Below are 27,817 nucleotides of genomic sequence, written 5' to 3'. Positions count from 1 at the left end.
CTGGGGTTGAAGCAATGACAAGAGTAAAGTGATTCCAGTGGGAGGGCAGACAGCAAATATATAGGAAGGAGGAGCAGAACTGGCACCCAGGACTGTGAAGGCTGTGACCAGGGTAAAAGGCCAAACCCCAGCAGGTGTCCCAGGAGACCAAAGGTGTGCTGAGGGCTGGGAGCCCGGCCTAGAGGGAGAGTGCTTGCCTAGCACTCATGAAGCCCTGTGTGGGATTCTCCAGTAGGACATACATCGAAAAAGCCGGAAGTGGCGCTCTGGCTCAAGTGGTAAAGTGCTATCCTTGAGAAAGCTCAAGGACAATGCCCAGGCCCCGAGCTCTCGCCCAAGACTGGCAAAACCAAAACCAGAACCATGTGGTGCAAGCTGAGCCTTCAGGAAGAACAGGGTTCTAAGGGCAGAGGTCAGCACACATGGTGGCTGCAGTCCGGCTGCAGGGCTGGGATGGTGGGGAGGGGCATCATGTGGGAAAAGCAGTAACACGCAGTGGAGTGGAGCATCCGGCACCTCTGAGGAAGGCGGCAGCAGGCACGAGCTCCTGGCAGCAACATGGGTATGTACAAGGATCATACACCAGAATAGGGCAACTCACTGAAGCGCTGACCACACGAGACAGTCTCCCCCAGATCCAGAGTCGGTGTGCCTACCCCTGCCCTTGCCAGTCCTTCCTATCTGTGGTGTGCTCAGGGGAGCACAGGGTCCAGCGGATGTCACCTCCCCGCTGGGAGGAGACTTCCTTCCCAGCTACCTTGCCAGGCCTCAGTTGAATCGCTACATGTGTCATTTTCTTTTCCTCATTGTGGCCTACACAGTGAACATGAGAACTGGTTTCTTGACAAAATTTTAAGCAGCTGCTACACTGCACACTTAATAAACTGAAAGTTACTCACCTGCTGCTATAGTTTCTTAAAACATTTTTTTAATTTTTGTAAATATTTTTACTATACAGGTGATGTACAAAAGGTTACTGTCACATACGTGAGGTAAAGAGCACATTTCTTTTTGGACAGTATCACTCCTTCCCTTGCTCTCTCCCAGTTAAAACATTTTCTAGCTTTGTCTTTAGAAAAAGTAATGTATTTAGAAAAACCACTTTCTGGTTTGAACTTATCCAGGGCACCCCATGTGTTTAGTTGTCAGGATGTCACTGGGTGTTTCATTCCGGGCAGTTCCACTGGAACAGGCCCCGTTTCCTGAGTGGCACATGAGTTCCTTTTCAGAACATCTCTGTGTGAGTGGTACTGTCTTGTGATGTCTTGTTGCCCTTGGATCAGGAATAGCATACAATGATGAGTGCCTCTCTTAGAGCTGCACTTCGGCATACGTTTTTCCCCGGCAGTGATCACACGATCAAAGTGGCACCTGCCATCTTGGTCCACTTAAGAGAGTTACTAGCTTTCCTCTTGCAGTTAGTATGGAGTACTTCTGGTCTGCGCCACTGTCCTGTTTCTTATCCTCCTTCCATCAGTTGTGTTCTGCTCCAATGACACATCATACCCTAAGCAATTACTAGAGCAGTGCTTGTGGAATGGTGACTTTTCTCTTTCCATAGTTCCTTCTGTGTTCCTCTGCTGGGATTCTGTAGGAAAGAGGAGTCTCATTTTCTCCTTTCACTTGTATCAGTGGGGACAGGCATATTTGTTTATCCTGTGGCTTGGAATCTGCTGTCATTTATCTTGTGGCTTTCATTATTGCACATTTAACCACAAGACTGTCCTTACTTTGGATGAGAATGCCTTTTCCCCTCCTTTTCCTTCCGTTAAGAGAAAAAAAGGGTTCTACGTGCATGGTGTGTAGGTCTGCTTTCTGCGGTGAACTGAACGATCAGTGGTCTCGCTATATTCTTGGTGTCCTATGGTGATTTTGAGTTAGCATCGGGGACCTTTGACTTGCACCCTCCTTGGTTGACCTTGCCGCCTTCCCTTTTGTCTCCCCTGTTGTTGGTCTCTTCTCTGGCACTGGCCCGTCCGCCTACATCAACTGTGGTCTAATTACTGACGCTGGACAGAAACGGCAAGTGGGAGAGCATCGTGACCCTCCTCCCGCACTGCCTCCTCATTTTTCTTCCTCTGTTACCTTGACTATCACAGTGGAAAGAAAGGTGGCAGACACAGTTGGATTGGAAACACATTGACACTTGTGTGCGAATTAAAAATTCTGAATCACTATTAATGAGTTTAAATGTGTGCAGCTCTCATTAGGTCTTCTCCGCATGGGCTCACCCAGATGCAGTGCAGGCCTACGAAGTGTATTTCTAGCTTGTATGGGGAAGCATACCAGCATCTTTAAATAATTACAGATGTCCTTTATAGGCTATTGAGTACAAATCTCTGGAGAACAGACGGTCTCCTTTCTTAAAACTTTGCTTTATGTTAACTATTTGTTTCAGGTTTTTGAATGCAAAAAAAAAACAAAGAAGAAAAATTAACCGTATCCCACTGATAAGGTACGGTGAGTGGGAACTGGCTCTAAGCAGAAGGTATTGTGTATGGGGAGGAAGGTGGTCTTTTATAGCTTCCAGCTCCTCATCTGGGTTAGGAGAGCAAGATAAACCAGTAAGATGCCTTTGGGACACACAGGCACTTGGAGCTCTGAAGACTCCCGAATGCACATGGGGGCACTTGTATGAAAGTATGAAATGTGACCGTGTGAGGGGGCGGGATCTGAGAAAGTCCAGGGACACCAGTACATTCCAGTGGCTGCACAGTCATTTGTGCTGTGACTGAAGTTTGTGAGTTTGTCGGTTTTGTTTTTGTTTGGCAGTGCTGAGACTTAAATTCAGGATTTTGTCCTTGCTAGGCAGATACTGGAGCCATTCCTCCAGTCCCTTTTGGTTTTTATTATGTTTCAAATAGGGTCTTGTGTGGGCCAACCTTAGACTATGACCTTCCTACCTCTATCTCTTGTGTACCTGGAGTATGAGCAGGCTTATGACAGGCTTGTAGATTTAGATTCAGATGGAGTCTCACTAACTTTTGCCTAGGCTGTCCTTAATCTGTGATCTTCCTGGTCTCTGCCCCCCCCCCCGCCCCCCCCCCCCCCCGAGTAGCTAGGGTTACAGGGATACGCCACAATGCCTGGCCCTACTGCTCGAGTTCCTCTATCCTCCCTTTCTGTGGTAATGGATGGGACTGGGGATGTGCAGTCACCACTCCCTTCTGCCTTGTCTGCATCTGGAAGCTGAAATAAGCACTCTTCCTTCTTGTTGATTCCTTGCACAAAGGGCCAGAGACTCCACGTATGGGCTGCTCCTCGCCCGTATTTGACGATTCTCAAACAACAATCGAGGACTTGTCATGAAAGCCACCCTCTCAGCACGGAAGTCATGGCTCCAGTCACTCTACCGACTGTTCTTCTTCTGCCCCATCCCCCTTTCCTTCTCTTCGCTTCCACTGATATTTTCTGAGCATTTGTCATATGCCAGGTGGGGTATGCTGGTTTGGGGAATGTGTCCAAGCCTCTGGGAGGCCCAGTGAGAGGGGCCTTGAGCGCTGCACTGTTGTGTGGTCCCCAGAGGGCATGGTGTGTTTGTCAGCTCTCTGTCTCTGTAACAACACACTTGAGACATTCTAAAGAGGGCAGGGCTAGCTTGGAGGTCTCAGTCTGTTCGTAGTTGGCTTGTTTTGGGTGTGGGGCAAGGCAGCCCCTTAACAGTGGGAGAGAGTGGTAGAACAAAATGATTGATCTCATTCCCAGGAAGCAAAGAAACAGGGAAACAGATTGGGGTCCCTGAGTCCCTTTCAAGTCACATCTCCAGGGACTTGGGGCTCCACCGTCTAGTTTCTGCCACTTCCCAGTTGCATCAAGTTGGCAACCAAGCCTTTAGCCGATGGGCATTTGGGGGCCTTTGTCCAATCCCCAGGAGACACGGTGATGGTAGCAGGAACCCAGAGTGGCCGCCAGCTTCCAGCCAGCTCACTGCTCAGCTGCTAATGGCTTGTAGGTGTGGACCAGTCCCCAGTTCTGGCTGGGCCCAGATTCAGCTCTGGCTGAGTGTCAGGTTCCTGCCTGTGGCCTTTGATGGCCCTTTGCTGACCCCTTTCCTAACTTCTGACCCCTGAAGTGGTGGCAGTGTGGTGTTCTCTGTCACTGATTTTTTTTTCTTCCCCCTCCTCCCGATTTTATTTTTTAATTTTGTCGGGATAATGTATAGAGGGGTTCCAGTTACATTCGTCAGGTAGTAGGTGCATTACTTCTCACACATTGATACCCCATGTTTTTGTGCCCCTTTCTCTCCCCACCCCCTCCCAATCATCTTGTTTTCCCCACTTCCCTACCCTATTTCAAATAACCAAATAATCTTATATACAATATACCAGGTAACAAACTCAGATATAGTTACAATATGAGATTAACCAAAGGGCAAAAGAAGAGAAGAGAAATAACCTAGTACATTAATAACAACAGTCACTCAAGATACAGCTCTTGTTTCCATATCCTGGAGTCCCTTTCATTTGGTCCCATCCTGTATGACCTTCTGTACCTAGGTTTTGAGCTGTTGTAATCCTCTGCTAGGAGGGTCCTAGATGCACTGTCACTGGTTTTGACCAGGGCTTCTCTGAAGTGCTCCTGGCTGTACTCAGGCAGCCTGCTGTGGGCTGTCATGCAGTGTGAGGGTCCTTCATGCTGAGGCAGGCGTGCAGGGAATGCACGCACTCCCGCGTGCTTCCTTTATTCTGGAGGTGTTTGCTGTTTCCTTCTCCTAAGGCAGTCCTGACTTTCTTCATCCTGTCCCTGTCTGACCCCCATGCACCTCACCTTTCTCCCCCATGAACCCACCCTCCCAGCTAGCCGGGCCTCTTCCCATTGCCCTCTGTTCTACCCGGGCTATTCTTTGCGCTCTGCAATTGGAGCCCTCCCCTGCATGCGGTAGCTGGGTTTGTTGAGGGGCATCTGTGTCCGGAAGGTGCTCGTGCAGGCATGTGCACGAAGGAAGGAAACTAGGAGCGGCGTGGCTGTGTCCCTGATGTGGCGGAGTCCAGGGCAGTGGGGGGTGGAACTCCTGTGGGAGGCCCCAGGTCCCCTTCTCCCCACACCTCCCCTCTCCTCACACATCCCACAGCCTGCTCATGGACGCTCCCTGGCCCGTTCCACAGCCCTTGTGGCAGAACAGATTCTTTTGGCATGGCAGGAGCCTTCTTAGACTTTGCTGTACATGCTTCTCTCCCGCAGAGCAAGCCCACAGACTGTCTCTCTCACTTTGCAGATGGAAAGCCTGAGACCCACAGGCTGAAATAATGTATCCAGGTTTGTTCCTTCAGGAGCTATGATCCGAACTCAGATCTATGTCTCAGGATGAAGTTCTAATGGAACCTTTATAATATAGCGAAACTAAACAGTGATTATAATTTAGAAGGGGGGAGCACTGAGGAACAAGGCCCCAGATTCATGCCAGAGGATTTGAAAAGTGTGGCCCGGGCACGTGGCCTTTGGTGAGCGTGATGGGTCTGCCATCGATCGGTCTGGGAGCTGGCTTCTGGAGGAAAAATACCAGAGAGGTCTTTCAAGGTTGGGACAGCATGAATTCCTGCTGGCAGCATAGATTCCTCCTACAATCTAGCCAGTTTGGCAGAAGCTCCTAGGGACAGTAAGTGAGGAGAGGACAGAGTATCCCAGTGGCTGTGAGGAACCCCAGCCCACAGGCTCTTCTTAGCCTGCCTTCCAGCCACATCCCCCAACATGAACCCTGGGAATCAGCCATTGTAGTTTGTCTTTCCCTTCCAAGTGGAGTAGGCCTCCTTAGCCTGTCAGAGAGGAGGTGGGTGAGATGGTGTGCCTCCCAGGGGCAGTTCTGATAGGGAGAAGAGAATGACAGGCGCTACTGGAGGGACAAGACTCGGGCCTGTCCACAGCAGGGACCCCAGGGGGCCTCTGGCAAAAGTATGTGTTCCAACCCAGCTGTTCCCCGGGGAAGACAGCCTAGCCATGCCACAGGAGCTCCTCGCCGCCTATGCATTCAGCTCAATCTGTACTTTTAAAAAAGAAATCCCCAGCTTTCCCTTTCTTCGAGTTAAAATCCCACCCTTCTTTGGAGAAGGATGGCTGATTTATGGAAAGCCAATAGCACTACACTATTAAGTTCAAATGGTGGGCTTGGCAATAACTGCCTTTCATTTTTCATGGTTAAATAGAATAGTATTGACTTTGAGAAACCATTTGGCATTAGATGAATTGAGGAACACAATTGATCTGAGGCTGTGAGGTTGGGGTTGAGCTGGGAGCCTTCTCCTTGGGGCAGCCAGTTGGTTACAGGTTCCCAGAAAACCACATAGCTGCCGTCATCTTCCTTAGGATGCCAGCTAATTTCCAGGTGGCAGCACAAGGAGCTGACCTGGAAACTAAGGTCCTTTTCTTATTTAATGCCTGTATCTATAGGGCAATAAAACCTTAGTATCTTATCACACATAGAAGGAGAGAGCCAAGTTGCTTCCTTAGGTCTCAGAGCTGGGGGCAGGGCTGGTGTGTGACCATGGCATTGGACTCAATTCTCCCCCCCCCCCCACACACATACTTTTTTTTTTTTCCATCTGGTGGAGGGAGGGAGACCATAGGCAGGAACTCACGTGAAGCAGGAAGTCAGAAGCTTCAGTGGCCATTGACCTTGATTTTGGAGGCGAGGCCCTGTGCCTTCATCTTCTTATTTTAATGTCACTGATTCCTTGAGATGACTTATTGACTCTACGAAGCCTAGCTTACCTCTGGCTTAATGTTTTCAGCTGACATAGAATATTGCTCCTTTGTAAGTTATATTATTTAGCTATTCTTAGTCTTTAGAGTGAATGTCTTAGGTGAGTGTAATTAGAAACGCATATTTAGCACACAAGGGATAATTTCCACTTTCACAGCTGTGCATTAAAAAAAAATAGCATCTGCAGGACTATGAGGTTTCCATTTATAATAAGGACTTATTCTTCCAGAAGCTAGAAGCTGTAATCCTCTGAAAGCCTTGAATATCAATTTGGAAGGTGTTTCTTTCACTTGTTCAGTAAGCATTTATTGATCCTCTTTATTAGGCAGTGTGCTGGGCTCTGTGCTAAGTGCTAGGGGGTGCTCTCGGACCCTGGAGGAGCTCTCAAGAATAAGTTAGATAGGTTGTAATGCTTGTCTTGACATTGGGCCTTATCTATCTGTTGATTAGGGGTTCAGCAGGGTCCCTGCAGGCCTGCGTTTCACCACTAGCAAGCTGTAGAAGTCGTTGGGCAAACTATAGTTTCTTTATTGGGCTACAGTGAAAAGCTATGGGACTATGCGTGGGCCATGGACACTGACCTGGCTAGCTCGGGTGAGGGGACTTTGCAAAAGTACTTCACATCCAAGTGGAGAATGGAGAACTGGGTTCATTTAATCTTCCTTATGCCTCTTTTTCCTCACCTGTGAAATGAGGATAATTTACTTTTATTTATTTATTTTAAGGATTGAGTCTTAAAGTACACAAAGAGAAAAAACTGAGTTAACTGCCTCCTGGGTGTTCATTAGAGGGCAGGTCCTTTCCTTGGCCTCATTTCCTTCTGGCATTCCTCGATTTCCTTTGAGATAACCTCAAAATTCACATGAATGCAAGAGCAGCTCATAGATAGGGCGGGGATGCAACTGTAATCCCAGCCTTGTTTATTGAAGACAGAAGCCCAACAAAAGACTTACAATCACACTTACTTTTCTTGATAATTTTTTATTGTAATTAATAAAAGGGTTACATGATATTTACCAGATAGAAGGTGCATTAATTCACATACATTGATACCCTTTCACATGTCTTGGTCCCCATTACTCTCCTCCCCACCTCCACCCCTCATCTTGTTTTCCCCCTTCCCTATCCAATTTCAAATAACCAAATACAAATATATCCAATATATCAGATAACAAAGTGAAATACTGTAACAATATGAGATACCCAAGGGACAGCAAGAGAGCTGAGAGATAACATAGTACTTAAGGACAACAATCATTCATTGTATGGCTTTTGTTTCTATATCCAAGAGGTCCTTTCATTTAGCTTCATACTATATGGCCTTATGTATCAAGGTTTTGCTCTATTGCAAATCTCTGCTAGGAGAGCCCAAGGTTTCTACTGATATGACAAATGAGGGAAACCATTGAGCCTGAGTTCCTCTGAGTCTGGCTTACTTCACTTAATATGATTTTTTCTAAGTCTTTCCATTTCCTAACAAATGTTCTTTCTGACAGCAGCATAGAATTCCATTGTGTATAAATACCACATCTTGTTGATCCATTCATCAACTGAGGGACATCTGGGTTGGTTCCATATCTTTGCTATGGTAAATAGTGCTGCAATGAACATCATTGTGCTAGTGGATTTAGTATGTCCTTGTTTCTAGACAATTGGGTAAATGCCAAGTAGTGGAATTGCTGGGTCATAGGGGAGTTCTATGTTTAGTCTTTTGAGGAACTGCCATCCTGCTTTCCATAGTGGTTGAATGAGTTTACACTCCCACCAACAGTGTAGTAGTGATCCCTCCTGGCCACATCCCCTCCAACATCTGTTATTATTCGTTTCCCTGATCCTGGCCATTCTAACTGGAGTGAGGTGGAATCTTAGAGTTGTTTTGATTTGCATTTCTTTTATGACCAGAGATGTGGAGCATTTCTTCATGTGTCTATAGGCCATTTTTGTTTCTTCTTCAGAGAAGACTCTCTTTAAGTCTTTGGCCCATTTTTTAATGGGATGATAAGGAATAGGAGATACACTAGGCCTCTTTGGCACAGGTCAAAACTTTCTTAATAAGGACCAAGAATCTCAACAAATCAGAGAAAGGCTGGATAAGTGGGACTGCATTAAACTGCGGAGCTTTTGTATGGCAAAGGACATAGCTAGTAAATTAATTAGGAAGCCTACAGAATGGGAGAAGATCTTCACCAACCATACAACGGACAAAAGCCTAATATCTAAAATATATCAACAGCTCAAAAAATTGAATCACTCCAAAACCACAATCACACTTACTAAATCTCAGCCCTTCCCTGATCATCTCAAGGTGGTGACAGCTGATGCTCGGTGCACAGGGCATGGTGGAGCCCCTCCCGTAGAAGCTTTGGTGTTGTGGGAGAATCTGAGGATAGTGCTCCCATATGGCACCAAGTTGGCTTCTGTGCTGTGGTTCACATAGGGGCCCTCAGCTTGGTCCTTTTCTGGGCCACAGATCCACTGAGAGCGTAGCCAATGTGCAGAGCCCTGATCCCCCAGAGGGCTTTGCCTTGTGGACAGGAGCATGAGAGGTGAGAGCCGCTTTGTAAAGCCAGGTTCTGAAGTGTCATAAAAAAAACACATGCATGTGAAGAAGGTAACAGTCTTTCCAGGTAGCAGACATTGTACAAAATTAATATGTAAGTCTTCAATAAACTGAAGGCCACACAATGAGCATCTTGTGCCAGCTACAGACATTTAAGAAAAATGACAAAGCTGAAAGTTGAATGTATCAAAACCATCATAGAGTTGATACCCCCTCTTCCCAGCAGACATGTCAAGAATAGATGTAGAGACTCTCAAATTTCAACAGCTAGAGTGAAAGAGGAGCCGGGGGTGCCAGTTCATGCCTGTAATTCTAGTTCCTTGGGAGGAAGAGATTGGGAGAATTAAGATTTGAGGCCAGCCCAGGCAAAAAAGTGCCCATGGTCTCATCTCATCCTATAAAAAACTGGATAGTGTCATGTGTCTTATCATCTCAATATGCAAGAAGTATAAACAAGCCAGCCATAAATGTGAGACCCTTAAAACAAAAGGACTGGGGTTATGGCTCAAGTAGTAGAGCACCTGTCTAGCAAGTACGTACCCTTGAGTTCAAACTCTAGTATGGAAGAGGAAAAGGAAGCGGGAAAAAGAGAGAAAGACAGCATACTATGGCTCTTCCAGGCATAAAAGGAGAGCGTTATAAATAGCCACATCTTAATACATTTGACAGACTGCTCAAAATGGGCATATTCAGTTTTTTAAGCCAACACCATTGCTTAGATATAAGTGGTTTGGTTTAAATTTTTCATGAAATTATTTTTTTCCTTTACCATGTAGTATCTTTGTATCCTCTGTGGGTTCGAATCATCTCCAGAGGTGGCACAGAAACTTTGCTGCAGAGGAAGAACTAGAGGTCTTCACAGTGCATTTAGAGTATAATGCAAGGGCGTGGGAGAGGTCTGGGTTTGTCTCTGTGCTTTAATTCACTTCTACAGTTTGTTGGAAAGATTCATTTGATCATTGAGTTGCCTTCATGCTGGGTCTAAACCAGTTCTCTGAATCCATGTGAGTGAATTTTTGGAATTCTTACCCTCCTCCAACCATTTACTATCCCTAGTCAGTGCAAGAAGCCAACAGAAGAAAAACATTTTTTTTCAAAAGGCATGGATATTAGAAATAAAGTAGTAAGAGTGTCTTTATCTGTAGGCATGATTTTGCTCAGAGTAATCTCTACAAAACCTAAAATTTCCCAGAAATCTCTTAATGATACCAATGGGTCGGTAATAAATGTGAAGGGTGTGGCATCTCACTCCCAAAGGAATGAAGGAACACGGCCTAGTGTAAAAAAGATGTCAGTTTTCACAGTAATGAATGAATGTAAAATAAAATGACACTGGTTATTGTTTATATGTATATAGTCAAATATCCCCAAAGCAACATATCCTCGCTTTCAAAGATGTGTGGATTTTATTTTTTTCAGTGCTTAGAAGCAAACCCAGAGCCTTGTACACGCTAGGAAGCATTCTGTTTCTGAGCTACATCTCCAGCCCTTGCTTTCACCATTCTGAGAAATGAAGTACTCTCAAATACTACTTATTGTAAAAATAAAATTGTTTAATTTTTATTAGAACATATTAATGGCAGAAAGAGTTGTATTATGTTGTTTATGTGTATAATCTGATCATCTTCCTTCTTTTTCTCTTTTCCTTTCTTCTTGTATTTTGTTCTGTTTCTCCTAGCTTCTACAAATGGGGAAGTAATAGGATGCCTGACTTTGTAGGACTGGCTTATTACACTGACATGGTGAGCTCTAGTGCCATCCATGTTCTAGAAAACGATATTATTATTTAATTCTTTTTTGTTTGTGGATGAGTAAAGCTCTGTGGTGTATGTATGTATGTCATATTTGGGGACAGATTGTATAATTTGGTACTGTGAATAGTGTTGCATTCTAGGTAAGTATTCAACCATATTTATGGTGTACTGACTGATTCCTTTAGACCCCTATCCAGAAGTAGCCCACCAGAATCATATGGGAGGTTTTCTTGTTTGGCTTTGGTTTTGAGGAACCTCCATAAGGTTTCCATAATGGCTATACTACTTTACATTTCTACCAGCAGTGAATAAAAATTCCTTCCTCACCCTCCCAGCATCCTCACCACCATTTGTTATTGTTTGTTTTCTCGATAATGACCATTCTGACTGGAATATATGAAATCTCCATCTCATTTTAATTTGCCTTTCCCTGATGACTGAAAATGTTTAACATTTTTCTTCCTATATTTATTTTCCATTTCTAATTTGAAAAGTACTCAGTTTAATTACCCATTTGTTGATTGGATTATTTACATTTTCATGTTTACTTTTTTGAGTTCTCTATATATTCTGGATATTAATTCCCTAACAGATGATTGATTATCAGGCAAAGATTTTTCTCCCTGCCTGTAGGCTGTCTCTTCATGCTGTCATTTTCTCTTACATTGTGCAAGATCTTTTAAATTTGGTGACATGCCATTTGTCAATCGTGCTCTTATTTCCTGAACATTTGGAGTCTTAGTAAGGATTTCATTGCATATGCCTATATCTTGAAATGTTTTCCTATAATAGTTTCAAATTTTCAGATCTTATATTAAGGTCTCTGATCCATTCTGTGTTGAGTTTTGTACAAGTAAGGGTCCAGTTTCTGTCTTCTCCATGTGGCTACTAGGGCTGTTTGTCTGTCTTCAACAGCATTTCCTACTTGGGTTTATTTCTGGGCCTTCCATTCCATTGATCTATGTGATTGTTTTAGCTTGAGTACCATTTTTTTCTTACTATAGGTCTGTAGTATAATTTCACGTCAGGTATTGCAATTCTGCCAGCACTGCTCTTTCAAATAACACTTCCAACATATGAAATGATTCAGCTTCTGCAAGGATGTTTTTCAGGGTCTATTAAAGTACATTTACATTTTGACACATTAAGAGAATCCCCCCATGAGATGTGAGTGGAGAATGGTATGGACATGGGGCCAGAGTAGGATGTGAATAAATTTCTTCTTGAAAAAGCATTTATTTTTAAAATGTACCATGTAGTGTGGTAGAGAAAAATTAGAGTGCCCATGAAGCCTGTGTTGGAGCATGAGGGATTTTTTACAAAGGTTTCTAACAGATAGCCTCTGCTCGTCTGGGGGTTGGGGCCCATTGATTGCCTTGTAAGTCTGCCATTCCTTAAGCAGATGGGCCCAGGTCCAACCTAGCTCCCTGGTCTCTGACTTGTGCCTTCCTTTTCTAAACCTAAACCAGACTGTGAGGTCTTTGATCAGTTCCTAGACCTTTTCTACCTTCTTCTGGGCCTTCTTCCCTGCTTCCCAGCTCCTGGACCTCCTGAACTCCTGAGCTGGATGGCTGCTGTTGTTCAAAAAGGCTCTCCCATCTCTGTGGCTCTGCCATTTAATTTGTAGCTACTTGGCAAGTGTAAGGCATAACTAATACTTTTGGCCAAAAGTGCTAATTAACTGGAAAGTAATGGTCCAGCTTTCCTTCTTATGCTTCTGTGACCTTAAGGAAGCTTCTGGGCTGGACTCCTGCAGGATGAGCCCCAGCTTCTGGTCCTGGGTGTTTGTTTGGTTTACTAAGTGGGCTGCATCACTGCTATTGATTTCCTGTCATATCACAGACCTAGAGCAGGGGGAAATCTGCCCTGACAGGCTCAATTGGGGCCTTTAAAAATTAGAGATCTACTTATACTTTTAAATTGTCTGGGATATGTATGAGGATGATGGGTTTTCCCTGGCAATAGGTTCAGTTTTATTAGAAACTGGAACATTAGATTAGCAATACAAAATGAACAATAACAGTTCGTATAAGGGCAGATCAAAATCTCAGGCAATATCTGTCAGAACACTCAGATTCCGAGCAAGGATATTGAACTAGAAGAGTGACATGGCTTTTTCAAGGTTATGTGAAGTTTTAATTACAGTCAGTCACAGCTTGGCTCCTGAATTTCTACTTTGCAGCCGGGACTGCTGGTCTCCACCTGAAGCTTCTCTCGGCTTCATATTGGTCCCACATCCAAACGGTGTACATTCTGACTCAGCTCTTTTCTTTTAACGTTTATATGTGGCTGTGTGCCCATTTCAGGATCAATTTCTAAAATCAGATTTATGGATGAAATTGGCATTTTGTAAAATACAGACACATGAATCATAATCTGATGAATTTGGCAATGAATTTGGCAGTACCCATACAGCCACCACCGCCACTAACCTATAAGATACTGAGTCACCCTCAATGTGTCCCTGATTCCTTGGCAGCCAGCCCTCCTCTGCCTCTAGCTCTTGTCTCCCTCTTGTCACTGAGGACTGGCTGCAATGTCAGAAGTCCATGCAAACCCCCAGTGTCTTGCTTGGGCTATCCAGGATCTTTCACTAGCTTGGTGATCTCAGGATTGTTCTGTGGTCAGAGTTCAGCAGTTTGTTGCATAGTAGGATTCCATTTTGTGGCTACATTGCTTTGGTTACCTGTCTCTTGTTAGACATTGAGGTTATCTCCACTTTGTAATTCATATGAATAAAGCTTCTATGGATGTTTACATATGTGTATTCATGTGAATGTATGTTTTTCTTTTGTTCCATAGAAGTTGTATGCTGAATAGTAGCATGCTGGTCATAACTTCTGGTTTGTTAGGATTTATGTAGTGTATTTCAAAGCCTCTGCACAATTTTATATTGCCATTAGCAGTTTGTGAGAGTTCTAGTAGAATTTTAAGGACCATTTCTATATGATTATGTTGGCTATGAAGTGTTTTACTTTTTCCTTTTCCATTCTTGACATTGAATTTGATAGGATTTCAAGCAGGTACAGATAGAATGGCCATGGCCACATAAGTTGCCTTTATTCTGGGTTGTTAGGTAGGAGCATACCTTGATCTGTGGTTTTATCTGTAAATTGTTAATGAGCACAGTTAATAGATTGAGGGTGTGCTTTTCTATTCTAATTTGTTGAGAGTGTTTATAAAAATTGTAAGTGGGGCCAGGAGTTTGGCCTAGTGGTAGAATTCTTGCCTAACATGCACAAAGACCTGGGTTTGATTCCTCGGTACCACATACATAGAAAAAAGCTGGAGTTGGTGCTGAGGCTCAAGTGGTAGAGCTCTAGCCTTGAGAAAGTCCAAGGACAGTGCTCAGGCCCTGAACTCCAGCCCAGGACTGGCGCGCGCACACACACACACACACACACACAAATTATACAGTGGGTTCTAGATATTGTTGACTGCTTTCCTGGAGCCATTGATAATACAACTCCTTCTTATTAACAGTATGTGGTATAACACATGGCATTGATGCTTGGGGATTAAGCCAACCTTGAATTACTGAGAGGAGTTGTCAGCAAGCAAGTGGCAAGATAAGTGAATGGATAAGTGTATGATACATTTTATGTGCTACTGAATTTGATTCACTAATATTGGGGAAGGTTATGTTTACATGATGTTCAAGAGTAGTGTGGTGTGTGTGTGTGTGTGTGTGTGTGTGTGTGTGTGTGTGTGTGTGTGTGTGTGCGCGCGCGCGTGTGCACACACAGGTGCATATACATACCAGTCCTGGGACTTCAAGGCTAGCACTCTACTATTTGAGCTACAGCTCTGTTTTCAGTTTTCTGGAGCTAAGAGTCTCACAAATTTGTCTTGTTGGGCTAGCTTCAGATTGTGATCTTCAGATCTCAGCCTTCTGAGTAGCTAGGGTTACAGGCATGAGCCACTGTCACCTGGCAAGAGTGGTTTTCTTATAAGTGTTCTGTATGATTTTGTTATTTAGATATTACTGTTCCCAAAAAAAAAGGATACAGAAGTTTTCTTTGTTATTTATTTATTTTTTTCCTGAAGATGTTTGTTACACAATTGGCATTCTCTCCAACACAAATGTTTGGCTGAATTGAGCTGTAGCCATTTGACCGTGGGATTTTTTTAAGGAGGATTTTTTCATTATGAATTACATTACAAATCCAGAGCCTTCAATTGACATGAAGTTTTTATTTTATTTCATTTCATTTTTTATTGTCAGGGTGATATATATCACTGAGGGATTATAGTTAGGTAGTGTGAGTACATTTTTTCTTGGACATTGTTACCCCATCCATATTTTTCTCCACTTTTCCTTCCCCATATCCCTTGGATTTTATTTTTTATGTATTTTTATTATCTTTCAGTAGTTATGCAAAGGAATTGCCATTCAGCATGGCATTTCAAGAATACAGTGCATCTTGATCAATGTTACCATTCAACATTCTCACCTGTCCCTCCAACTTATCCTTTTTCTCACTTTTCTTAATTTTACAGATTATACATTGAATTTTTTTTTTGAGTCATGGGGCTTGAACTCTGTGCCTGGGTGCTGTCCCTGAACTCTTCGGCTCAAGGCTACCACCTTACCCCTGGGCCTGCGCATTGTCCATGAGTTCTTCAGCTCAAGGCTACCACCCTACCCTTGAGCCAAGCCCCACTTCCTGTTTTCTAGAGGTTAATTAGAGATAAGAGTCTCAGGTCCTTTTGTGCCTGGGCTGGCTTTGAACCTTGACCCTCAGATCTTAGTCTCCTGAGTAGCTAGGATTACAGGCGTGAGCCACCACCAGTCCTGGGCTTGAGCTCAGGGCCTGAGCACTGTCCTTGGACTTTCTCAAGGCTAGAGCTCTACCACTTGAGCCTCAGCACCACTTCCAGCCTTTTCTATGTATATGGTACTGAGGAATCGAACCCAGGTCTTTGTGCATGCTAGGCAAGCTCCCCACTTCTTCTTTTCATTGGTCTTTCTCCCTCCCTTTGATTCCACCTACCCTTCTCAAGAATCCATTTCTTGGTGTTTAGTTTTTGAACTATGATTTTGCCTTTCTAAGGAGTTATACTGAGTTCCCCTCTAAATCTACTTTATTTGAATTAATACATTTATATGCATGTGCATACCATCCACTATATTTACTTATGTATTTATAAACCAATTCTAGCTTCCATATATGAGAGAAAACATGCAACCTTTGTCTCTCTGGGCCTGATTTACTTCACTTAATTATTTTTTCCACGTCCTTCTATTCCTTTGCAAATGATACAGCATCATTCTTTTTAATGGATGAGTGAAATTTCATTGTGTATATATGCCACATTTTCTTGATCCATTTGTCCTTTGAGGAGCATCTGGTCTGATTTTCTGTTTCTCCTTTGTTCCTGCTGGGAATGTTTGAACAGTGACCCTAGATTGTTAGCTCACACGTTTCCTTTCTGTCTTCTGCAGTCTTTAGGATGTGTACTGATTCCCATTTATTTCTGATACTAGCTGCGTGTTTCCCCTTTTTTCCTTGATCAACCTGCAGGGATTGCTATCTTTATTGATGCTACCTAAAAGCAAGTTTCAGATATTCTTAAGATTTTGTTTCTGGTTTTATTTTAATTTAATAATGGTCTGACCCTTACACTCAGTATTAATTTGTTCTTCCTCCTGCCTCCCACCACCAGCCACACAGTCCCTTTTTCTGGATCCTCTCATATCCAAGCATACTTAGCTGTGGCCTGGCACAGCATAATATGGCTTAGTGGGGCCTGGGCATGGTTTTTTCACTAGATCTGAGCACCTCCAGGTGTGTCTCTTCCTTCCTCTTTGCTGTACCTCTGACACATAGTGACCATGTATCTAGAGCCAGCAGATAAATGGTGAGAAGGGTGAATGAATGTAATTTGAGCAGTCTACATGCACAAAGGGGGTGAACTACACACCAGCCAGGGGGAATGCCACACACCAGGCAGAGAGTGGTCTGCACCCCAGGCAGCCGTGTATCCTAGCTGCCACATGCCCCTTCCTTCTTTGTATGCAAACAGCACAGGGCAGATACTCAGTGTAGCATTTGTCTCTATGGATGCTCAATAAAAGGTAACCATTGAGAGGCCTTTTATTTTAGTTTGACAGATCAGTTGTAGGATGCCTAGAAAATAAAACATTTTGTTTTTAGCGCCTTGTTCCTTATGTGGTATTTCCTAGTCATTGTCTCTCAAGCTAAGGACCAAAGTGCTCCCCTCCCGCCCCCCGCCCTCGTTGGGCAGCAGAGGACTGCATTGCTTCCCAGTCCTATGATTTGGGGAAGCTCAAAAATCCATTGTCTTTTACTTTACCAGCCTGCAGCATGGTTTTATTACAATACTCTAATTTGGCCAGTCTGTGGATAAAGTTTGTTTCTTTTTTCCTCTTGTAATCATTCTTGGAAAGGTAGTAATACGCAATTTCAGAAGACCTTTTTTGTGCTTGATTTTTCATAAATTAGATATTCCCCCCCATAATTCTTTTTTCCTGGTTATTTACATAATGACACAGCCAGTTTCAATAAAAACAAAACAGACTGTTTCTTTGTTATATGACACTTGACAGTGACATGCTTCATTTTTGTCCATTCTCCAGGCAATTTCTCCTATATCACTATCTGGACATGACATTAGGTTTACCTTAAAACCCAAACAAGCCAGTGTGCTATTTAGTGCCGTTTCACAGATGTAGCTTTTTAAGGTCATTTCCTTGGCTGCCAAGCCTGCAGTCCTGAGTGCTGGAAGATGGGTTGACTATCTCTTACTAGATTAGTTCTACTGGATTGATGCCCTTATCATTTACTGAAAGGTTAGCAATATGTATCCTTCCTCCTATACCAAACCCAGAAACCAGCATTTAGAAGACACCCAGAAGTGTTCCAAAGGGCTAATGAGGGAACATGTAACAGTCCAGAGTCAGCTGGCTTCAGCACCTTTATGGGAAGGCCCATTGGATGTATGCTGTCTGGGCATCCCTTCTGCCAAGGATGAAGATTTCAAGGGTCTGAGACATGTTCTCAGAGGTCAGCAGCCCTCTGGAGGGAGAAGGGCGATGCTTTGGGCCAAGGAGAGTGGAAAGTGATTTGGATTTGGGGAAGCCCAAAGTATGTGTTGGGGTTTTTAGTCCTCAGTCCCTCCGGACCTGCAGGAGGGATAGAGAGATCGCCCCCGACCAGGATGAGCTGAGAAAGGAGGCAGGCTGACTGACCGCCCGCACCCAGCCCTCCCTCAGCCCTCCCTCGCTGGAGGACAATCAGACGCATCAGGGAGACCCGTCAAGGCAGGAACTCGTTTATTGAGGAAGTCCATTCAGCTGATATAGGGTGCAGGGGCCTATCAGCACAAAGGTGGGCAGGGCGGGGGAGGCCCACGTGTTTACTCTCACTATGGGTAAAGAAGGGGAATCATGTGCTGTCGGAGAGGGCAGAAGGGTTCGGGGCCTTTCCCAGAGGTGGCCACACCCTCTGCCGTCTCAGCTAGGTGAGGTCCCAAGACCAAGAAGTGAGCACTGGGCCACGAGTTAGGCCTCCTTTTCTACAGCATAGGTTTCCATTTCCCTGATGTAGCGGGCTCCACAGCATGATTCTTTTAAAATACTATCTGTTTCACTGTGCACTTTGTGGGTGAGGAAAAGGCACAGCTTTGTTGTTGTTGTTGTTGTTATTACTTTAAATTAGGTGAGTTTGACTTTTGTTTTAAGGTACAGCTTTATCATGGCCATCAAGCAGTGGGATTTATATGAGTCGGAAGGATCAGGAAGATGTTTGAATGTACAGATTTGGAGAAGATATATAAATACATGGGCATAAAACAGTCTGAATAGCAGGACACAACAGGAACAATGGCACAAACATTTTTTTTTCCAAAGAAGATTCACAAATGGCTAGCAAACACGTGGAAAGATGTTCTACATCTCTAGTCATGAGGGAAATGTAAATCAAAGCCACCGTGAGACACCAGTTCACACCCATTGGGTGGCTGTTATCACAAAATGGAGAACAAGTATTGGCAAGGATGTATACTGCTGGCGGGGGGGAATGTAAAATGCTGTCATTTTTGTGAAAAATGATAATAAAGATCCTTCAAAATAATTAGATATAGGATAACTCTGTGGTCCAGAAATTCTACTTTTTGTATACCAGAAACAACTGGGAGCAAGGTCTTGAGGTTTGCATGCCCTTGTTCATGGCATTTCTTATACGAGTGGCAGAGTGAGTACAGCCTATTATCCACTGGCAGACAGATGGGTAATAGAGGTGGCCTGTACATACAGCAGGAGTTATTCAGCCTTACAGAGGAAACCACATGCTAATGGCTTATGCCTGTTATCCTACCTACTCAAGACGCTGAAATCTGAGGATTGAAGTTCAAAGCCAGCCTGTGCAGGAACATCTGTGAGACCCTCTAGTTAACCATATACAAAAAGCCCAGACAGAGTTGTGTCTCAAGTGTTAAAGCACTAGTCTTGAGCAAAACAGTACAGAGACAACACTCAGGTCTTGAGTTCAAACCCCAGTACTGGTGTGTACACACACACACACACACACACACACACACACACAGGAGCCCATGCACACACAAAAGCTGGAGGGTTCTGACACATGCGTTGTAACACAAGCAAAGCCTAAAACATTTAGGAAAGTGAAATAAGCCAATTACAAAAGGACAGAGGGTCTGCACTCACTCTTCTGAGGCTCCCAGAGTAGTCTCCTTCGTAAAGACTGGAAGTAGGAAACAGCTTCTCTAGGGGGAAGGGAACGCTGGTAGGTCTAGAGGCTTCGTTTGGTGAGGTGTTTCTGCAGATTCATCATGGTGAATGTACATCCATGCTCCGGAGGTGTATATGTAGAAAGACTGAAATGGTAACTTTCATTAGGTATATTTTCTTACACAAAAATGTAAAAATCAGTCCATGGGACTGAACCTCACTGCTTCTTGTTCTGAGCCACATTTCCGGAGAGTGCCAGAGAAAGGGCCTCTTGTTCACCCAGTGTTCTCCCTGAGTCCTCCCTAGGGAAAGTCCTCACTCATGTCAGCGACATTGCGTTGTTATCCTCATGTGACAGTGGCAGAGCTGTGGCTGAGATTGCAGTCTCACAGAACCACAGTGGCACACCAGGTCTCCCTGACAGTCTTACCTGGGGTGCTCCCACTACAGAGCTGCTTTCTCTCACACTCCTCCTCGGGGTGGCCTTTCTGGGACACTAGACACCTACAGGCTGTTTCCTTTGCTTCCGAGAGAAATAGGTCAATACATGCAGTCACCCCAAGCAGACCATGTCCTGTCAGGGAGTTCACTACAGTGACTGTGGGAGCTTGGGGAGCACAGCAGAAGGCAGGGGCTCCTTCCAGCTTCCCACAGCAGTGGGCAGGTGAGGGTGAGCACTTACTTCTGTGCCTTAGGAAAGTGGACACTGTCAGCGCCAGACCTGCTGCTCTGAGCTCACCCACTGTGCCCTGACTTCTGCCCTCATCACCATCTCCAGAACAACTTCCACTCGGGTCGTCAGTGGCCGCCCGGATGTGCTGGGGGCTCTGACGTCTGAGTGGACATGCCACTGTGGGCAGCTTGGTCATGCTTCTGGGAGCTTACCTAGCTGGATGTGCACGGCACCCTCCTTTTCATCTCTGGCTCATTTTTGCTTTTGATATGTGGTCTGTGGAGCCATTGCCAGATGCAGACCATGGAGCATTTACCCCCATGTTTTTCTCTAAGAATTTCTTTTAAAGTGTCTATTGCAAAGGGACATAGGGTAATATTCCAGACTTTGGCCTATGGGTCACATTTGCCAAGGATGGTTTGGGATTGTGCTGTTGAAAGTTGATTTGTTGTAATCAGGAACTAGCTGGGCTGGAGTGTCTTGTTGCTATGGTTACTCTGGGAACTCTAGAAGCTCCAAATGGCTCAGAGTTGACTTGTGGTTTGGTGTGCAAGGGTGTACATGTGGTGCAAATAGAGCTTTTCCCATCACAGTGTTGGTCTTCTTCACTTTCCCTTCACTGAGAGCAGCAGTGTGAGTGGATCCTTACACACCTCCAGGGAGCTTCAGGGCTGGTGGCAGAGGAAGGCGAGGTCCTCTGTTCCTTCCCCTTCTGGTCTCAGGACACCTGTCCTGGTCTCAGGACATTTGGGTAGTTGTAGCTTTCTTCTCCACTGGGCACAGCTGTGCCTGTGAGGACCTTGCCGGTGCCCTTGGCCCCGTGCTCTCTCCCTCCAGTGCCCTCAGGTTTTGTTTCATAAAGGAGGGTCAGGAAAGGCTGGGTTGGGACCAGGGTCTCAGGTCTGCCTTTCCCATTCTGGGGACTGATCACCTCCTCCATGCCTGTACCATTCAGAGGCCTTGATGATTCTCCTGCCATGTCCTGGGTATGACCACCCAGGGGGAGCCATGGAGAAGAGGCCAGGGAAGAGGGAAGTATCTGCATCCTGCATCCCTGTGTGCATCCTGGGAGTGAGGTCTTCATGTTGAACCCCCCTCAGCCTTTCCCAGCACCACATACTCTTTGTCCAACTGGGTGGTGACTCGCCTCATCCTGTGCTACTGCTGGGTGCTGGGGTCATACTTGACCCTGGAAGGCCTTCATTGCCCTGTAACCTCACCTCTCAGGCATGTCCAGACAGTGTGGTAAGTGTGGGTCTCTAGCCCAGCTTCTGGTCACCGTTGCCTCCCCAAGGACCCTTGTCCTTCCCCGACATTGCCCTTCCCCGCCCCTGTCTGCTCCACACTTGCCCTGTCTTCTCTGGGAATCGAAGAGATGCTCACTGCTGTGTGTTCTTCTACCCAGCATGCTAGATCTAGCTGCAGAGAACATTCTGGAACCTGCATATGAAGGCTAAGGATTGTGTAGACATTGGGCCTCACAGGATTTAGGGCACTGAGGGCTGACACCGCTACTGATGGGGTGGTCTTTAGACTCTTGCGTAGTGAGCCTGCCTCCTGAGTAGGGGTTCGGATCAACTGGACTGCTGACTTGTCCTTTCCTCTGTCATTTTAGACTCTGGAAGCTGTCCTGAATTTCAAGTACTCTGGAGGACCAGGCCACGTCGAAGGGTATTACAGGAACCTCTCACTGGGTCTGCACGTGGAAGTCGAGCCATCTGTGTTTTTCACTCGAGTCAGCACGCTCCCTGCAACCAGGTACTCAGGCTGTAGTGCTGTGGGCCTCACAGTGTCCCCTACCCGTGCCCATCAGATCCATGCCTTGGGCACTCAGGACTGAGGTTCTCCATTAGACACGTGTTCTATAGGAGTGGCCTCTCCAGGTAGTCCTGAGGGAGTGGGCTTTGGGGTGCTGCTGACAGTTTTCATGTGTGCTCATCGGGTGCAACTCCTCTTTGGATTGACCTGCCTCTCTTGTTAGAGGGGTTGGCAGAGCTCTGCACGTCCTAGGGTTTCCTGGAGGACCCACCATCTCTGTGTGTTGCTTCAGGTCAGCATGACAAGGGCTCTGCTCCAGGGCCCAGCCGTGGAGCAATGCTGTGAGCTCCCAGCCACGTGCAGACAGAGGCCATTCTGCATGGGGAGCCCTTCTTGCCCCGCTGTGTTCTCTATAGCTGGCTTTAGAGGCTTGAACTCCCTTCCCTCTGTCTACAGCACAGTCAGATATGTCAGGAGATGCTGGGGTTGCCTTCTCTCAGGTAGAAGGGTGGCAGTCCTCGTCCCATGCTTTGACCTGTGGTGAAGTGCAAGGAGTGAGGACTGGGTGGAGCCCCAACCCCCTGAGGCCCTTGAAACTCAGAGTCCTGGTCAGGTTGTGCAGTCCCTGGGCAACAGGTGCTGGCCTACATAGAGCCGAATGACATTACCAGGCAGAGCCACGCTTGTCACGTTCGCAGAGTGTAGAGTGGCTTGCTGTTATTTATTCTTAATGGAGCTAAGCAGGGTTGATGACAAACCTGACTTGTCTGTCTTTGGACACAAAGCAGGTTGTGGGGAGGACCCCCTAGGGACCCCCTCACCCACATTCCACAGTGTGAAATAGCCATGTCATTCTCTGTGTTAATGTTGACACAACAATCCATTTAAAGCGATGCATCCCCAAATAATAAGTGTGGTTGTGGTTTATTGGAAAGACCATTTTTCTTCTCAGCTGTTGGAGAATGGCTCCAGCAAGAATTCATGGCTTAGCTGGGCCTGGCAGCATTGCATTTCCTCATCTGTCACTTTCTCAATCCTCACAGTAACGACTTCACTGGCAAGGCTTGCCTGGGCTTTGAATTTGTCTGAAGCATTAAAGCACTTGTCCCTGGGGAGGACTTGGCCAGGATGCTGCCAGAGAATGGCAGGGCATGCTAGGCTCTTTTGTGCATCAGATCTTCTCCATCACAAACCTGCAGTGGCTCTCTTTTGTTCCCCTTGGCTCCTGCCGCCATTGCTGTCTCACTCTTGAAGCAGCACAGCTTGCTGTTGCGTTCTCTGTTTTTCCCGGTGTGGATTGATGGCTGGCCCTCATGCCACAGCTCTCACAATTGTTCAATGTCCATTCGAGGGGATGGAAAAGGCTGCCACAGAGTCAGGGGGAGGTGGTTAGGAGCTCAAGTCCCAACTGCCTGTCCTTGGCCCTGACTTTCTCTTCTTTTGACCTGTGCTTCCGTTCTCAGCTCTTGGGCTTCTGAGCCAACCCCTAGGCTTCCTTTTTCATTATCCTTAAATCTTATTGATCACTGTATTTTATGGGTCAGACTTCTGAAATGCCTTTTGTCATCATTGTGAGACGCCCTGATATCTGTGCCTCCAGTCCTGCTTTATCTCATCCTAAGTACAATGTTCATGTGTCCTGCCAGCCTCACACACTATCCTGGGGCTTATGATACGAGGAGGTGTGGAAAATCCTGTGCTGTGCAGGGTGCTCAAAAGCCAGCCAGCCTTTCCTCTTCAGCTGCCTCTGGGCACAGCCTGCCGGGGCGGCTCTGCTCCCTGTGTCACCCCATGGGCTTCTCCCACATCTTTTTTCTAACACTGTTCTTTCTTCAACTAGTGATCTTTCATTTAACTTCTTGGAAAGTGTACCATTCTTACAGACTTTTCCTGAGCATGGTGGCGGGAGAGGGGGGCGGGGAGAAGAAGGGGGAGGGGAGGGGGTGTTTTCCTGGTGGGTACCCTGAGCCTTCCCCAGACTTCTACTAAAGTGCTTACCTGTGGTCCTGGGGATGTTTTCATTATTGCTTCACCTCCCAAGTTCCAGATGCATGGAGAGAGAGATGGACAAGAGCAGGTCCTCACGTTTCACCGTGGCTCACCAGGTCTAGTTAGCATGAAATAGAAATGTGAACCTACATACCGGGGTGTGGAAACTAAGAAATGGCAAATAAGTGAATATATGCAAAGAATTTGTTTTCCTTATTTTCCAGTTTCTTTTGTGTGTAATATACATACAAGTACATATGCGTAAGGTGGTGGATAGGAGAGCTTGTGTTATATACAAAGCCTTACGATTTTATGACATCAGAATTTAGCAGACTGAAGACTCTTAGCATGTAAACTCCATTATCAACTCCAGAGTAAACATTTAAGGCAGACGATAACCCAGAAATGAGACTATGGAACAGTAAAAACGTTTAATTCAGCCAGGTACTGGTGGCTCATACCTATAATCTTAGCTACTGAGGAGGCTGAGCTCTGAGAGTCCCAGTTGGAAGCCTGCCTAGGCAGAAAAGTCTGTGAGACTCTTACCTTTAAGCACTAAAGTCTTCAGTGGAACCATTAGTATAGTTCAAGCTCCAGAACTGGCATGCACAAAGAAATATAATCCAGCCAACGATGATGAGGTATCAGAAAGGAAGAAAAAAGTGCTTATAGCCAAGCAAGAAATACATAGCAACATGACAATCTTCACCTTGTAATCAAGAACTACACTAAATGTGAATGGACCAAATATAGCATCTAAAAGTACAGGTGGGAACTGGAGATGTAGCTCAGGTGGTAGAACACTTGCTTAGCAAGCACTAGGACCAAGTGCGAAGGGGAGCACACACACACGCGAGCGCGCGCGCACACACACACACACACACACACACACACACACAGAGCACACGGAGTGATTGTCAGGTGTATAAGACAATAGGATTCGGACTGTGAGCTTCCCGAAAGAAGCTGGCATTAAGTTGCATAGCATAAAAGTAAAAGTTAGTGGGGGAAGACTTGTGCAAGAAGCAGTATTTAGAAAATTGGTATAGGCCTATTAATATAAAAGAAGTAGAATTTCAAGAGGAAAGAGACAGCATCATTTCTAATAATAGAGAATCAAGTTGCCTCAAGTATATAACAGTCTTAAATACAAATATACTTAAAAACATAACTTCAAAATAAAAAAATGCATAATCTTAAAACCTTAAAATGATGCCAAAGAAAGAAATAAGTTTCAAAATTCAATGTTTGTCTCAATATTTGGTAGGAAACAAGTAGACAGAATAAAGAGTAGCATAGGAAAATAGCAGCAGACTTAAGAGATAATACACTAGTAAACTCTGCTTATAGAATAATGAGTTTATTTTTAGAAAACTTGATGTTTAAAATAAGTATTTAAAATCAGCTTTTGCATTAGATTAAGAAAAGCAACTGGTGCCCGGTGGGAACAGAAGGCATTACAAGGGGAGGAATGGATATAATGAAATAGGAAGAATAAAAGGAAGCCATAGAGCTAGTAAAGTCAACATTGGGTTCTTTGCAAAGACTAATAATAAAAATAATAAATTGGAACCAAGGAAATCAAGGCAGAAAATAAGTAGATACAGTTATCAATGGTAGGAATAAAAGAAGTGACAGTCCTCTGGATTCTACAGCTATTGAAATGATGATAAGAGGCACTGTGAAAAAGCCTAGGACACAGTGTTAATATTGACACATGAATAGTCAGGCGAATCAGAAAATTTAAATTCCTAATTAAAAACTACCCACAAAACATACTGTCAGCCCAGATGGCTTCACCGCAAGCCTTTTGTCCTGTATGTAAGTTTACCTGATTTGAGGAGGGAAAGGGCACCACAGAAACGTGATGGTGCTGTATTGAAAATGATCTACGCAACTTGTGGGATAGGGGCCTGGGAAGGAAAAACTGGGAGAAAATGAAGGAAGAATTGACATTGTTCAAAAAGAAATGTACTCAATACCTGACCTATGTAACTGTAACCCATCTGTATATTACATAATAATAAAATATATATATTTAAACCTAGAAAGAAAATCTTTCAAGCCGGGCGTGGTGGTATTTATCACCCCATTTCTTCTCCCCCGGGTGTACCCAGTACCTCCCCTCGTGGGGTCTCGCAGTACCACACTGAGGCCTTGGGCCATTACTGTGGGACCTGGGTGACCGCCATCCTGCATCTGTTTCTTTTCTGCTGCTGCTGCTTCATGAGAGACTGTCCATTCCTTTCCTAGCTCCAGTTTCCCAATCCCTTACTGTACAGATTCTTTGCCCTACTTATATCATCAGAGGGATAAGCAAATCAGATTTAACAATGGCAGACGCCATTTTTTTCCCCTAAGGGATGCCATCAAACACTATAGAGCTTTTTTTTTTTTTTTTTTTTTTTTTTTAACCATTCTCCCTTCTGGGGTTCACAGAGGTCTCCAATGACTTTTTTTTTTGGAAGATCGATTATCTCAGATTCACATTTTACACAGACCTGACTGATAATCAGTGTTCTCAGGGACCTTCTGGTATGGCTCAGGCCCCCGACCCTGTTTGAGCCGTGTGCTCCTTTCTCTCCTGAGGAGCAATTCCTTTCTATCCTGTTACAATGAATGATCCAATCGTAGACATTCTGACTGTGAGCTCTGTAGAAAATACACTCCTCAGAGGAGGGCATAGGATGTACGAGGTACTGAATTACTAATAGGAACCCTGACACTTGCCCTCAGTCATTTAGAAAAATTCCAGTTCCTCTGATTAGGGGTAGAGTGCAGGGAGCCTGTGCTCACAGCTCCATAATAAAGGCCGTGTTAAGGGAGATACTTCATCACAATAGATCCATTTTCAAGCTGCTGTATTTATTTATGAAATTGATTTTACATTTGAAAAGACTTTATAAATAAGTTTAGTGAGTAACAAAATTTAGAACCAAACATATCAGTATCTGATTGCAAATTTCTCAGCTTATTTGTGGTCTCTTGGGACACAATTTTTCTTAAAGATAGTACTGACCTTGCATGTCCATGAAATTGCATGTTTAAAAAATTGTATGAGAAGGGTCTAAGGCTGCCTTGATGCAGGGTGGAGAAGGAAATGGTCACTCCACAGTGGATTGTGAGTGCCCATAGCTTGTTTGGTTGGGGGATCCAGTGTATGTGGACAGATCCATTGTCCACCATCAGCAGCTGGCCTATTGCTTTTCAAGCTCCTATTTAGGATTCTTGTATTTTACATTTTGTGGCTTTCTACTGCTTTATCTGTTCAATCATTTTAGCTTCAGTTTCTAAATAATGGCACATGAAATAGGATTTCAAGTTGTTACTTGTAAATACTTATCCCCAAATCATCTTTTATGAGTTTTGGATCATCAGACATGTACACAGGTTTTTCCCACATGGTTTGGGGATGTGGTACAAGTATTCACATGTACTGCAAGTGAATTGTGATTAGATGAGCAGGGCCTGGAGACCTGAACCTGTCACGTCATTAGTATGTGCTCTTTGTGGCCCTCTCCCTATCCAGTGGCCCACAATGAGTACCGATTAGATAGGTTAGCAGAGCGTCATACTGTCTCTCAAAAGCCACGATGGACTTTTGTATTTAATGGCTAGGAGATAAAGCAGTGATGCGACCGGTCCCGAACCTGTCTCTCTGATTTCCAGAAAC

General features: G+C 44.9%; 1 protein-coding gene across 1 annotated transcript in view; it reads left to right on the top strand.

The window, feature by feature from the left end:
* Window positions 1-27,817, top strand: part of Trappc9 (trafficking protein particle complex subunit 9) — a 433,947-nt gene that overhangs the window by 264,636 nt on the left and 141,494 nt on the right. The window contains exon 18 of the mRNA XM_090339457.1: window positions 22,013-22,155. Coding sequence (XP_090195583.1) covers window positions 22,013-22,155 — 143 coding nt within the window. The remainder of the gene's footprint in view (window positions 1-22,012; window positions 22,156-27,817) is intronic.

The sequence above is a fragment of the Megascapheus bottae genome, chromosome 9 (genome assembly GCF_031878675.1).
Source record: "Megascapheus bottae isolate mThoBot1 chromosome 9, mThoBot2.hap1, whole genome shotgun sequence".
NCBI lineage: Eukaryota > Metazoa > Chordata > Mammalia > Rodentia > Geomyidae > Megascapheus > Megascapheus bottae.
The sequence above is the reverse complement of the archived record's forward strand: the minus strand, read 5'-3'. Positions and strand labels throughout refer to the sequence as shown.